The sequence below is a fragment of the Gallinula chloropus genome (genome assembly GCF_964237585.1).
Source record: "Gallinula chloropus genome assembly, chromosome: 6".
NCBI classification, from domain to species: Eukaryota; Metazoa; Chordata; class Aves; order Gruiformes; family Rallidae; genus Gallinula; species Gallinula chloropus.
The window spans coordinates 21,367,835-21,381,522 of NC_140091.1; the positions used below are offsets into that span (position 1 = coordinate 21,367,835).

Consider the following 13,688-nt stretch of genomic DNA (forward strand, 5'->3'; position numbering starts at 1 on the left):
CCTGCCTGCTCCATCTTGCATTCCAGGCAGTTCTGCCGAGCTGAACAGAAAGGGAAAGTAGTCTTCCCCTCTGTCTTCCTCTCCAGGAAGACCCAGACTGCAGCAGGCTCAGAATCAGGTAAAACATTACATTCCCTTCCTCTCTCTGCCTTTAACTGGTGCAGCTCTTTTAACAGGACACAGAGCAGTTACACAGAAGTTAAGCGCTGCTTCCACTTGTCTTGTATGCTCTCTGTGGGAAGAGTCTTCTAGTCTGTGGGAGTTTACACGTATGCTGCCCTGTATGGGTCACGCTGAAGGAGCTCCCTAGGAAGAGTGTGGTAGAGTTGTGGGTTATTTTAAGGTGCTGCACGTAAGTAGTAGGAGTTAGGTAGTAGTGCCCTAGGAGAAACACAGTAGCATCTACGCCTTTTGTTTTGGTTCTAAGGCACTGTGGGCGAGCAGCACGGTAAGGTCTTTGTATGGACTGAGGATATAATGGTCGCTTCCCCCACTCTGCCTAGAGAAGGAGCCTGTTGCTGTCCTGGGTAGATATCCATAGAGCATGTTAGTGAGGTGAGGAGCGCTAGCCTGCCTGAGGTCAGTGAGGAGGCTACTGGGTTCCTGCTTTCCAAACCTCTCCCAGTTACGTAGGGGAAAGACAATCTCTCAGACAATCTGAGAGTTCATTTTTGGGCTTGAGACATGATGTGGGTAATGACAGAAGAAGTTATCTGATTTCTTCTTGCTTTCTTTTGTATTAGGTGAAATCCCAGACGGAGATGAGGAAGACTCCTGTGTCTGAAGCCAGGAAAACACCTGTAACTCAGACTCCAAGTCAGGCCAGCAGTTCTCAGTTCATCCCCATTCATCACCCAGGAGCCTTCCCCCCCCTTCCTAGCCGGCCAGGTAATTTGCATCCTCCTTTTGAAGTGTGTCTTACTGCTGGCTGCAGGGAAAATCCTGTTCTAGTGGTTGTTACAGCCTCTAAAGGTAGGAGATGTTCTAATGAATGTGCCTTCTCATGTTGAGAGTGTTCCCAAGTCATAAAGAAGGGGCACAGCAGAACTGAAATGAGATAAGTATGATTGCTGATGCTTTGGAATCAAGATCTGTCATGAAATCTTGGAATCTGTCACCTTCCCCCTTAGTTAGTGGGTGTGAGATCAAGGAACTTCACAGGAGACTCTGTCTGTGGTTAATCAAAACATGACAGAGTCTTCTGCTAGCTCAGGAGGAAGTGTTCTCTGTGCACAGGAATCCCATTACAAAGGATCGAGCACACCACTTTCTTCTTCAAAGCTCAGTCTCTCTTGTAGAGGTGCCCATGTTCCAAGCTGTAATTTGTGTGGTCTTACATGCTGTTGTTGCCGTGTTGCATGGTCCCATTTTGTTGTGGAACACTCCTGCTGCACCTTGCTGTCCATGTTTGCTCACAAAATAGCTGGAAGCTGCGTCTTCCCTGCAGCTATTCCCTCAGTATAGGATGGAGGGACATCTTCCCTGTCCCAAAGTCAACAGAAAATCTAGCCTGAGAGACAAAGAACTGAAGCTTGCCATCCAAACATGGCTCTTCAGTGTGACCTACAAGAAGGAAATTGATCTTGAGGCTATAAGGATTTACTTGCTTGCCCTTCTGTCTCATTATCTAAATTAATCCAGAGATTGGTGATCCTCTGGGAGGAGGCAGCAGACTTACTCCTTCTGTCCATTGCTTCAGAAGTTTAGTCCCTGAAAATTGGTGTGTTTGAGGGGTTGGAAACTTTTAGGTTAAAGCATAAAACCCCAGACTGGTGAAGGAAAAAGGTAGGGAAGGGCAGGAAAACCTGTGGCTCTCCCAGAAACTGCCCTGGCTGACTCCTGCCAGTGCCTGGAATATTGCAGGAAGGCTTGAGAGCAAACCCTGAATCGCCTCGCAAAGGTGAGAAAGGAAATTACAGTGCACAAGAGCAAACTTTGCTTGGTGGTTCCTGTGCTTGTGGTCTCAGTGAGCAAAACAAGAAGGAAATACAAACAACCCCTACGTGTTTTCTGGAGGGAGCTATCTGCCCCGCCAAATTGCAAAGAGAGGTGCGTTTTTATCTCTTCCAGGGTTTCCACCTCCAACCTACGTTGTCCCCCCTCCTGTGGCTTTCTCCATGAGCACAGGGTACACCTTCCCAGGTGGTGTTTCTGTCCCAGGAACCTTTCTCCAGCCCACAGCTCACTCGCCTGCAGGAAACCAGGTGCAAGGTGGGAAACAGTCCCACATTCCTTACAGCCAGCAACGGCCCTCTGGACCAGGGCCAATGACCCAGGGACCTCAGCAAACGCCACCTCCTTCTCAGCAACCCCTCTCATCTTTACCAGCTCAGGCAACAGCACAGTCCGCAAGCCAGTTACAGGTCCAAGCTCTGGCCCAGCAACAGCAGCAGCAGTCCCCCACGAAAGCTGTGCAGGGCCTGGGGAAGAGCCCACCGCACCACTCCGGATTCCAGCAGGTAAAGCTGACTAATGCAGTCGTGCTGAGCTTTGTTTAATCCAGAAACGTTGCATTTTATTTTTAGCTTTGAAAAAGTGCTGTTAAAGACCTTAATATGTGGGATTTTGATCTGTAAATTTCTGGGCATGAACATACTATTCTCTAAGGGGAACATAGCAACCAGGATGGGGTTTTTTTTGTGTGTGTGTGTGTGTGAACAGCCAAGATGCACAGGTGGTGTTTCTGATGGGGTATTTCTGCCTTAGACCTTTGTTGTTTTCTTGTTTGAGTAATGAGGACTGAGTCTGAACTTGCACCCACCCTTTTGGCTAACTGGGTTCCAGTGTTGGTTCCCTCACAGCAATTAGTTTCATGTTTACATCGTCGTGGAGAAAAATCTCTCTGCTGGCACGTCTGGACTTGATGGTGAGACCCTCCTGGTGTTCTGGCTGAGTGACCTGGGGCTGTTCAGCCTGGAGTAAAGAAGCCTGAGAGGGGATCTGATCAGTGTTTATAAATATCTGAAGGGTGGGACACAGGGGGAAATGGCTAGCCTCTTCTCAGTGTCTGTGGGGACAGGACAAAGGGCAATGGCCTCAAGTTGGAGCACAGGAAGTTCCACACCAGTATGGGAAGAACTTCTTCCCAGTGAGGGTGATGGAGCCCTGGGACAGGCTGCCCAGGGGGATGTGGAGTCTCCTTCTCTGGAGATATTCCAGCCCCATCTGCACGCCTCCCTGTGCAACCTGTCCTAGGGACCCTGCTTTGGCAGGGGGTTGGACCTGATGGTCTCTGGAGCTCCCTTCCAACCCCTACAGTTCTGTGATTCTGTGGGTGGCAAGATGCTGGCTCAGCACCTTAATAAAGGTGGTTATAAAGTTCTGAGCTTGAGTAAGGGTTGTGCTTGGCTGGTGGCATAGAGCTTCTCTAGATGCTCCTGGAGACTGTCAGTTCTGGTGAATAACTCCATAAATCAGAACAGTTGGTGGGATGTCTGAGAGAAGTGAGCCAGACTGATGATTTGCATGGAGTTAGACATTTGGTTAACACTGTTCGTTCCTACTTGCTGGTGAAATCACACCTCTCTGCCTCAGTATCCCCAGACAGACTCGTCAAAGCAGCTCTGGAACCCGCCTCAAGTCCAAGGCTCACTGGGGAAGATCATGCCCGTCAAGCAGTCCTACTACCTGCAGGCCCAGGACCCTCTAAAACTCTTTGAACAATCATTACAGCCTCCCGTGATGCAACAGCAACCTCTGGAGAAAAAAATGAAGCCTTTCCCAATGGAGCCATATAACCAGAACCCCTCAGAAGTCAAGGTGCCAGAATATTACTGGGACACTTCCTATGGCATGGCTGACAATAGGGTGATGGCGCAGCAGTCTAACATGGACCGCAGGGGAAAGCGGCAAGGAGTCTTCCGCCCAGAGCAGGATGCTGTCTCCAGGATGACCTTTGAGGTAAAAGATCCGTGCTCTAAGTGGTGAAAACCAGTGATGCTCTGATATTCCTGACATCTCAGAGTTGCTCTGTTTCAGGAATGCCCAGTAGCCCCAAGTAGCCCAACGTGAGTGTGTTGATGAGAGAAATGGGTGTTGGTGTACGGAGTTCTTGCAGACAGTCATGAATCCTCCATTTTAGTTGACTGTGGAGGGGGGGATCCAGCTCTTGAAGGTTTGTTTTCAAGTAGGTGTAAGCCTTGTTGAGTGCAAATGGGATGTAGATCCCTCCACTGTGTCTGTCAGGTTGAAAAACATGGCAGCTGATAGTTTTGGGTAAAATTCTTGCCTGGTGAGTGATGGAAACCACAAAAGCCATCCAAATAATCGCAGTGGAATTGTTAGCCTTTATATGAACTTAGCAACTCAAGCGTGTTGAACGGCTGAGGCTGCCATAGGTTGAGGCTGGGAATACAGGATGGTAGGAGGAATGTTGTCTCGGATTATGTTCTGTGTTTTTCCTACAAATCCCACTGTGCAGAGAGTTGAACGACTTCCCTTGGCTCTTGGGTGCACTAGGGGAATACTTTGATTCTATTCACGCAGTTGTGCTTCACATTGCTATTTATAGAGCATGCGAACTTTGTTATATTTTTTTAGCAGCCTGCAGTTTGTGGGCACTTTTGGTGATGTTTGTAAGGAAACTGAACCAGAGGGCTCTCTAGTCCTTTGGTTGGGTGTGTGTCTGTAAATGCACTCTGGATTTTCAGGTCTGCTGAGACCTTTTGTTTGCCACTGGGTTTGTCCATCAGCGAGAAAAGCCAGACAGTGCAGGAGTCTGCCCCTACCCTGAGTTCAGGCTGTGCTTTTCAGGTGGAGTAGGGGTCAAAGCCTTGTTCTCATCCCTACAAGGGAAGCCTTGCCTTGCCTTGCCTTGCCTTGGTGCGCGGGCGCAATGCTATACAAACAGCAGCTGTGCCCGCAATGCTTGTGTTTCAAACACCCTGCACAGAAGTTGGTTTAAACACCCCTCACAGAAGTCAAGATGTTGGGTTTGACCAGCGCTTTGCAGGGATTTTTGGTCCAGTGATCTGGTCAGCCATATGCTTGCCTAGCAGCCCTTAGCGGGGGAAATAGGTCTCTTGGGATGTCGACTCCACAAGTAGTGGAGGGAAGAAGATGCAAACGTAGCTTTACTTGAAACCTAAATCACTCACAGGTCAGCTGTAGAAGAATAATTGTAAGATTTTGGGTTCCTTGTCCTTGAATGTGCACACAGGTTTGGTGTTTGGCATGGATCGCAGCAGGAAGCATGCACTCCACTAATTAAAGCCTGCTGCCCCTCGCTTTGATGCGGCGCTGCCCCTGGCATGCCTTGGATGGCACGGTTAGGTAGCTCCATTTGCCGCTCGGCATTGTCCCTCTGTGTCCCTCACGCTCATGCATGCTGCCTTCTGCCTTCCTCTCGCCCTGCTTGCCCTTAGCCTGTCCTCGCTGTTCCCTTTGCTGCCTTCTGTTGTCTCACTGTGCTCATTTCTGTCACTAGGACCCCAAGAGCTCCCCTCTGCTTCCTCCGGACCTGTTAAAGAGTCTGGCTGCCTTGGAGGAGGAGGAAGAGCTGATTTTCTCTAATCCTCCTGATCTTTACCCAGCTCTGCTGGGGCCTCTCGCCTCTCTTCCTGGACGAAGCCTCTTTGTATGTATCTGATGTAATACTGCTGCTTCTCACTCTTTAACTGGTGTCTCTATCTTCTGTGAAATTATAAGAAAAAGGAAATTCCTTTCTCTCCCCCACCCCTCCTGTCCACCCCCTTGCCTTCCCCTTGAGCCAGTCCTCCTGCAAGGGCTCAGACCAGCCTGAGCCCACTGCGTAGCTCTTGGGCCGAGTCCAGGCCTGCCAATTTGTTCTGAAATCATCAAAAATGGTGATGGTGGGGGGGATGTTTCACAAGTACAGCCCTCAGGAGAGTCAGTGGTGCACCATCACATAATGTCCTTGCTCTTCTGCAGTTGTATGGGCTTTGTAATAAAGGTGGGGGGATGGGGGGGCAGAGATTCAGCTGTGGGGAGTCACCAGAACAAGTGGGGCGCCTGACGACCTGCACCTACCGATTCCATAAAGGTGGGGGGAGCTGTCCTACTAAATGCAGAAGGGACTGTAAGAGGGCAGGATGGCTTCAGATGATAACTGCAAGCAAACTGACTAAATAATCAGTGACTCCTTCAGGAACACAGTCAGTTTTGACACTGGAGTGGGGGATGGGGGGGGTCCTACGCTTATGTATTAAACCCTTCCTAGCTGGAGGCTCTCAGAGCTGCTGAACCCTTGCGTGGCCCCTGAAAAGGCAGCGCGGCTGCAAGCGTGTACCTGCAATACCAGTGCTTCACGTCGGCGCCGGTAATGAGAGGGGCTTGTTACTCCACCTGAAATCTCTGGTGAAGTCTGTTCCACAGTTATTTTACATGCCATCCCCAGGAGCCAGTTGCCAAACAGACCCCAGTTCCTGGCTCGTTAGCTGCCTTTTGCTGAGAAACTAATGGCTGCTGCTTTGGCAGCTTCCTTTGAAGCGCCTGCTGATGCTGTCATCTCCGTGTGAGCCGCATGGATACGCAGAGCGTGGATTTTGCTTGCCTTTTAAAACCTGCTTTCAAAGTAACAAGCCAGCACTTTGAAACCCTAACGAGCTGGGAGCTGCGTGCCAAGAAAAGGAGCCTCTGCTTGGCTTCGGTTTGCAGGATAAAAGCAAAGATATTCCAGATACTGAGACCATGACCATGAGAGTGGGACGCTAGGTCAGGCTTCTGTCACTGGAACAGTGAAGTGAAAACTGTCTGACATGCTGAGCTGGTATGAGTGGAAGAGGGCTTTCCTTTGGAGCAAGACTACACAGCTTTCATTTGGGATCATGTAGCTTTACTCATGGCTTCACTAATTGCCTGGCGCAGTGATCCCAAACCTAAATTTGGTGCTGTGTTGTCCACCAGCTGAGTTTTGTAATTTTCCTTTGGTTTCTGTATTGATGATAACTGAACCTGCTTCTTCCCTACGTAGGCTTGGTTCAAGCACTCTTTTTCATGGCTTAATCGTAGTAAGAGCCAAAGGGAAAGCAGATACTATGCTGGAAATAACAGCTGTATGAGAGGGGGCGGCATAGGTGATAGAAAAGGTCATGGTCCCTAATACTGTAACCTAGAACCCCACAGGAATTTTGGAGCCTCTGTTTGAAACGTGGGAGTGGTGTGGTTTTTATTTTCCTTCCTGTCAACAGTCACTTATAACGAGAATGAGAGAGTGCTAAATGAAATTTGGACTATTTAACACAATTAAAAAATAAATCACAGCAGTTGGCTGTGCACACACTGCCTAAGCAGTGTGTGGCAGGGATGCTCTCATTCCGGAATTGAGTTGAATAATCCCGAAATAGGGTTGAAAAATGTTATAGCGGTAGGATCAGAGAAGAGGCGAATCATGCTCAAAGGGCTGGGAAGGACCCTGTCTCATTGGTACAAGGATTTTCACAACCACAGGCTTTGGGTTTGGGGGGGTTTCAGCAGGAATCTCCCCTCTAGATATACAGGGCAGAGTATTAGGATTTAAAAACTGTTCTGGTGGTGGGGTTTGTGTCAGGCTCTCAGCTGTCGTGACTGTTGATTTGTTTAGATATTAATTACAATTATTAGAGAAACTATTGGTTTTCTGCATTTGTTGGTTTGCTCCCCCTGGCCTCCGAGGTGCTGGAGCTAAAAATACAAGGAAAAGTTTGAAATGTGACCCAAACCACCTAGGCAGTGCCTGAGAACGTACTTCTCTGGACACTAACTGCTCTTTCCTGTTTTGGTTTCTGAAGAAGTCCCTGCTGGAAAAACCATCAGAATTGATGTCTCAGTCATCGTCTTTCCTGTCCCTCAGTGGCTTTTCTCTTAATCAGGTAAGTAAGTGAGGACTGGAGTCTGCAGCCCTTTGTTTGAGCTTCCCATTAAACTAGGTAGCGTGGCAGAAATACAGGGATATCCTTGAGCTCAAACCCAGGGAAAATCTGAAAGAAATCCCCCTGGTTGCCTAAGTTCAGGATGTATCAGCAAGATGGACTTTGCCTTTATCAGTCACCTTCCCAAAATCACTTCTGCTGATGTACTGTTGAATCATCACCTTGCCCTGAGCACAGTCGTGGTTGTTAGCTGTTCCTTTCCTAAGAACCGAGCTGGGTCTTGATCCAGTTTTCCTGACTATGGGGAGCATAAAGATTTTTGTGAAGGCTTTGCAGTCTGGCCAGGAGAAACCTGTCCTGATTTAGGATGGATTTTATGTTAAGTAATATGGTCAAATGTGATGGGGTTTAGGGAGTGAAACAGGAGTCAGGAAAATAATTTTGATTGATGATAGCTTCCTTTGTATGGTCTCAGTGTTGGAAATAAACCCATTTTTTTCAGGAAAGATACCCAAATAACAGCATGTTCAATGAGGTGTATGGGAAAAACATGAATACCAGCACAAAAACAGAAGTCGCCCCTTCGGTTGCCCATCAGGAGACTTCACTATATTCTCTCTTTGAAGGGACACCGTGGTCTCCATCCCTTCCAGCCAGCTCAGGTAATCCTGTGTGATATTGGTTTTCCTCGTGATTTAAGAGGATGTGAGGTAATTCTGAACCCTCATGCTAGCTCAGTGTAACTGGAAATGAAAAACCCACAAAACCTGCTTGACAGTGTCTGAAGGCTTCTGGTTTTCTTTATATATTCTCAGAAATATTAATCACAGAATCCCCTTGTGTCACGTAGGAGCCTGCACATTAACTGAAGCCACTGAGCAGGGTAAGAGTTGTAGGAAGTGCTACAGCAGTTCCTGGAATAGGCTGCCCAGGGAGGGGGCTGAGTCCCCACCCCTGGGTGTGTTTAACAGATGGGTAGATGAGGTGCTCAGGGATATGGGTTACCATGGACAGGAACAGTTGAACTTGCTAATCTTAAAGGTCTTTTCTGACCTTGTGATGCTGTGATTGTGTGATACTAAGTCCTGAAATCTCTTTAACTTGGGTTCCTAACGAGTGTTTAGGAATAGGGCTTTGTTAGCTCTGGATCTGTACCCTTTCAGCATGGCTTCTGGATCTCATAATGTAGATACTGGAAAGAGAAAGCAGCAGTGTGACTGAAGAGTATAGGGGACCATATGATGGTTCAGGGGGTTGCTGTAAAGCACCTACACAGCAATCCAGCTTCTGCCTTAGTAAAAGGCAGAAACACGATAGTTACCATTGTGCTTTTACTCTCAAAACCCAGAAGAGCATGAGGGAAGAGAATTAGTTGAACCTAAGAAATAAACCGGAACCAGGACAACCTCTGCAGTGGGTGAGCTCTTTTGGGTCCCACTAAGACAGACTCTGGCTGCCCCTCTGGCATAACTGCTGTAGGTGAGATGGAAGGACTGGTCAAGCATTTGTATTCCGGCAGCATTTCTGGCTCGTGTAGCTTCAGCTGTCTCTCCCTTCTCCTCATTTAAGACCTTGTGGTCTCCTGCCACCCTACTGTGCTGTGGTTCTGCCCTGACCCCAGACAGGCTTTTCCTGTCCTTGCTGCCCTCTCTTGGGCAGCATTAGGTTCTGCTGTGGGTTGCTGCTCGATGCACGGAAGTGTGAAACATTCCCAGACTTGGGAGTTGGGGTTGTAAACCTGCAAACTCCTTGGGCTCAAACGTTATTGTTTATTGGCTGGTCAAGCTCTGAGGCAGATCCCTATTACTGGTTTCTACCTTAACAGAAACTATCCAAGGAACACAGGGAATAGTCACTTGGGCTAGCCAGCTCTCTTGAGGATTCCTGGGCTTTGGTTTTGTGGTGAGCACGTGTACGCACGGAACGCAGCTGTTCTCATACATGCACATATTTTCACTCAGAACTGGGGAGTTTGCATTACAGTCGTGTGACAGGGGGACTGAAAACTGACCTTCAGCACTGGAGAGAGCTGGGTGATACAGGATTAGCAGCAGCAGCGCTAAGAAATTCAAAGCTAAGAAGCTCATGCTGTTTCTGTTGACCTTTTCCCTCTTGCCTTGTAATCACCAGATCATTCGACACCAGCCAGCCAGTCTCCTCACTCCTCCAACCCCAGCAGCTTGCCAAGCTCCCCTCCAACCCATAACCACAACTCTGTTCCCTTCTCCAACTTTGGACCTATTGGGACTCCAGACAACAGGGACAGGAGAGTTGCAGACCGCTGGAAAACAGATAAGCCAGGCGAGTGTTGGGTTCCCCGCCCTTGGCGTGGGTTGTTGCGCAAGGGGTTTGTCCGTCCTCTGAACTTCTCCTTTCTCCCATTGCAGCGATGGGAGGGTTTGGACTGGATTACCTCCCAGCAACATCCTCCTCCTCGGAGAGCAGCTGGCACCAGTCCAGCGCTCCCAGTGGCACCTGGGCAGCCCAGGGGCCCCCTGCAATGGAGGACTCCTCAGCTGTGCTTATGGAGAGCCTGAAGGTACGTTTGATGCTGCACTTCAGAGCCAGGTGTGTGTCTGTGGGGCCGGAAGACATGGTGATGGGCTCTAGCCTTTTGCCTGCCTCAGAATCTGAAGGCTTTCTCCCACAGATGCACTTATATATGCAGTGTGGGAGGTGTCACCGGTGCTGGGAGATGTCACCCTCTTCCAGTTCTTGCTGTTCCAGAACAGTTTGCAACACAAGGCCAGGCAGCAGAACTGGATGAATTCATAACTAGTCTAAATTAGTAATCGTTAATGCAGGATGGGTTTTGATGGGAATGAGGATTCTGGAGGAGGTTAAGTTTCTTCCAGGGGAGCCTCTCCTGGGGAGGCCTTTGCTGAGACCATGCTAACATTCATGGTACAAGGGCTGTTCAGTCTGGAGAAGTCTAAGAGGGGATCTTATTAATGTTTATAAATATCTGAAGTGTGTGACACAGGGAAATGGCCAGCTTCTTAGTGGGCTGTGGGGACAGGACAAGGGGCGATGGCCTCGAGTTGGAGCACAGGAGGTTCCGCACCAATATGCAGAAGAACTTCTTCCCTGTGAGGGTGATGGAGCCCTGGGACAGGCTGCCCAGGGGGGTGTGGAGTCTCCTTCTCTGGAGATATTCCAGCCCCATCTGGACGCCTCCCTGTGTGACCTGTCCTAGGGACCCTGCTTTGGCAGGGGGGTTGGACTTGATCTCTGGAGCTCCCTTCCAACCCCTATGATTCTGTGATAAAGAGAAGAGGGAGGCTATGAAGAATTCTCTCTGCTTCCTGATGTCTGTAAGAAGGGCTGTGTGCTGCCAGTGAGGGTACTAGTGTTGGCTGTTTGTTTTTAGTCCATCTGGTCCAGCTCCATGATGCACCCTGGACCCTCGGCCCTGGAGCAGCTGTTGATGCAGCAGAAACAGAAGCAGCAACGTGGCCAAGGCGCCATGAACCCACCGCATTGAGAAAGAGGTGGCAACCCTTGCAAACGAAGGCTCCATAAACCATGGCATGTTGGGTTTGCAGGACTGGCCCACACGGTCCTGTGCAGGTGGCTGCCCTCTCTTCTGTCCTTGCTGTCAGGAGGGCGTAAGTGCTCCACCGACCCGCTGAGTGTGCACAAAACGTCTGCAGTGCAAGAAAACACCACCAGGAACTCTCCCATCCCCAGGCCCGAGGGAGGGAGGGAGAGAGGAACTGCTGTTTGTCTCGCTCAGTGACCCGGTATCACCGCCTCTCACCTTCTCCATCGTGCATGTCCCCAGCCACATGGGAAGTCAACGCTGCGATCGAAGGGCAGATGGGAGAAGCCAACGAGAACTTCTCGATCCTTTTCCTCTCTTTGGGGAGATAAAATAGGAATCCATTAACGATTGCTTCGCTGACTGAGAATGTAGTTGAAATTACTCCTAAACATCTTTATTACTCTCTCAGTAGTAAGATCACACACTGAATTATTCTGTACACAGACGTGCTTCGTAGTCAGTGTGTAGCAATGAAAAGCCCCCAGTCGCTGCTCCAGGCGGAGGTGGTTGGTGTGAGGTGGGTTTCTCTCTCTCCTGGGCTAGCGAAGGAGTTTCATGAAGGAGAGTTTGGCACTTGATACCACTTCACCGTTCGCCCAAAAGGCTTTGGCCAAGCCCGCGGGTGGCTTCAGAGCCTCCAGCATGAAATGCCCTCCTCTCTGTAGGCGTTTGAGCTGCAGTCGGCGACATGGGGCATCACAGCACTCTGCTGGATAAGCAAGTTAACCGCTACGGGGAGGGGGGGTTAAGTTAATGTTCGGTTCCTCTTCGTTTTACTGTAGCGTAGTGGCTAGCGCCGCCAAGGGCGGGCCAGCCGGTGCATTCACAGCTTGACTCATTTTAATAGGTAGCTAGAAAGCTTTCAGTGGGTTTTGGTTTGGTTTGTTGGTTTGTTTTGGGGTTATTTTTTTTTTTCTTCCTTCCTCTCTCCATCCCCTCATCTTCGCTGGACACCAGTAGTTCCGTTACTGATGTGTGTGACACCTCGCAGGAAATAATCAATCAGGGGTCCAGCAGGGCTGGGTAAAGCCGGCAGTCGGCCTTGGACAACGCGGAGCGTACGGAACCCTGCCAGCACGCAGCAGCTCTGCAGAAACCCGTCCGTCCCCACGTATCCTGCTCCCCGTGTCCCCTACCCCAGCTGCAGCCCCAGACTTTTTTGAGTTCCAGAAGGAAATTGGAGGCACCCCCTGGACAGGCGTGTGTACCCCATGCGTGGGAGAGAGCGTAGCATGTTACTAGGCAAAAAGGTGCAGAAGGGAAAGGGTAAACCTTTTATTTGCTATTTATTAGGGGGGGAAAGGAAGACTGGAAGCTTTGTTAAAGAAAAGGACAGTGCTTTTGTTAGGTCTCCCGGGAAGGTTTACGGAAACGATCCCGATGTCTGTTTGCTGTAGGGGTTTGTGGGATGATTCAGGATCTCTGGGCTGGAAGTCAGCTGCAGAGCAAAGCACACGCAGGATCCGAAGTGACGCTGGAGTCTGGGCAGCCCCAGAGATCACCAAAAGGGAAGATGGAGGAGACCCGCTACCCCTCCGGGGCCAGGGTTTGGGGGGGGAATATGAGCACCTCCCCCTCTCCACCTTCAGTGATGCCGCTGGCTTTTGTTGCGTTCCGAACCTGTATTTCCTTTTTTAAAAGGAAAAGTCCACCAGAAGTGAAGCTCCCACCCAGAAAGATGAACCGAACCCCTCTGTGTTCCCCTCCCAGTTTGTGTCCCGAGCCGCGCGCCCGGGCAGCCGCCACATTCCAGTGTCTGCCCCATCACCGACTCTCGCGCCCCAGACGAGCTGACCCAGTTTGTCACCTCGCTCCTGGCGGTGCCAGGGTCCCAGCCGCAGCGCTCCGCTCGTGCATGAGCATCCGGCCTCGGGAAATGCCTCCCGATCCTCGGCTGGGACTTCCCTCCTGCCCTCCAACCCCCCCAGGGGAGTGAGGGAAGGGGCCCCAAACAGAAACTGGTTTGTGTTGTAAGCTTTTTTTGTGTTTTTCGTCTGTCTGTGCAAGAACTGCAGCTGCTGAAATCAGCTTGGCCTTTAATTAAACCATGTTCTCTCCACCCAGGTCTGTGTCGCGTTTATTTCCTGTGTAACTCAGCTGCAGGCTGCTTTAAAAAACAAAAAAGGCATTTCTTGTGTTCCTGGACAAGTCAGGAGAAGGTTTGAAGTTGGTTTTTATTTTTCTTCCCTCACCCCCCCTGTTTGAAAGAGAATGAAATAAATCACAGAGATTCTGGCTTGGGCTCAGTGCAAATAATTGGATTGTGGCTTTGTGTGGCCTGTGTATGGCATGGGGTTGGGTTTTTTGAGGGGAGGGGGAGGGTGTTTATGTACTGA

At 49.8% G+C, this 13,688-nt stretch overlaps 1 protein-coding gene across 4 annotated transcripts in view; it reads left to right on the forward strand.

Moving 5' to 3' along the window:
* SMG7 (SMG7 nonsense mediated mRNA decay factor) overlaps window positions 1–13,588 on the forward strand; it is a 32,744-nt gene extending 19,156 nt beyond the window's left edge. For 2 of the 4 annotated variants that reach the window (XM_084266026.1, XM_084266028.1), the window contains exons 13-21: window positions 744–888; window positions 2,071–2,459; window positions 3,535–3,900; window positions 5,426–5,575; window positions 7,728–7,808; window positions 8,311–8,470; window positions 9,939–10,109; window positions 10,196–10,347; window positions 11,179–13,588. In XM_084266026.1, the coding sequence (XP_084122152.1) occupies window positions 744–888; window positions 2,071–2,459; window positions 3,535–3,900; window positions 5,426–5,575; window positions 7,728–7,808; window positions 8,311–8,470; window positions 9,939–10,109; window positions 10,196–10,347; window positions 11,179–11,292 (1,728 nt within the window). In that variant the 3' untranslated portion in view covers window positions 11,293–13,588. The remainder of the gene's footprint in view (window positions 1–743; window positions 889–2,070; window positions 2,460–3,534; window positions 3,901–5,425; window positions 5,576–7,727; window positions 7,809–8,310; window positions 8,471–9,938; window positions 10,110–10,195; window positions 10,348–11,178) is intronic. The other 2 variants (XM_084266027.1, XM_084266029.1) reach the window with 1 other exon arrangement.
* Window positions 13,589–13,688: the final 100 nt, after the last annotated feature.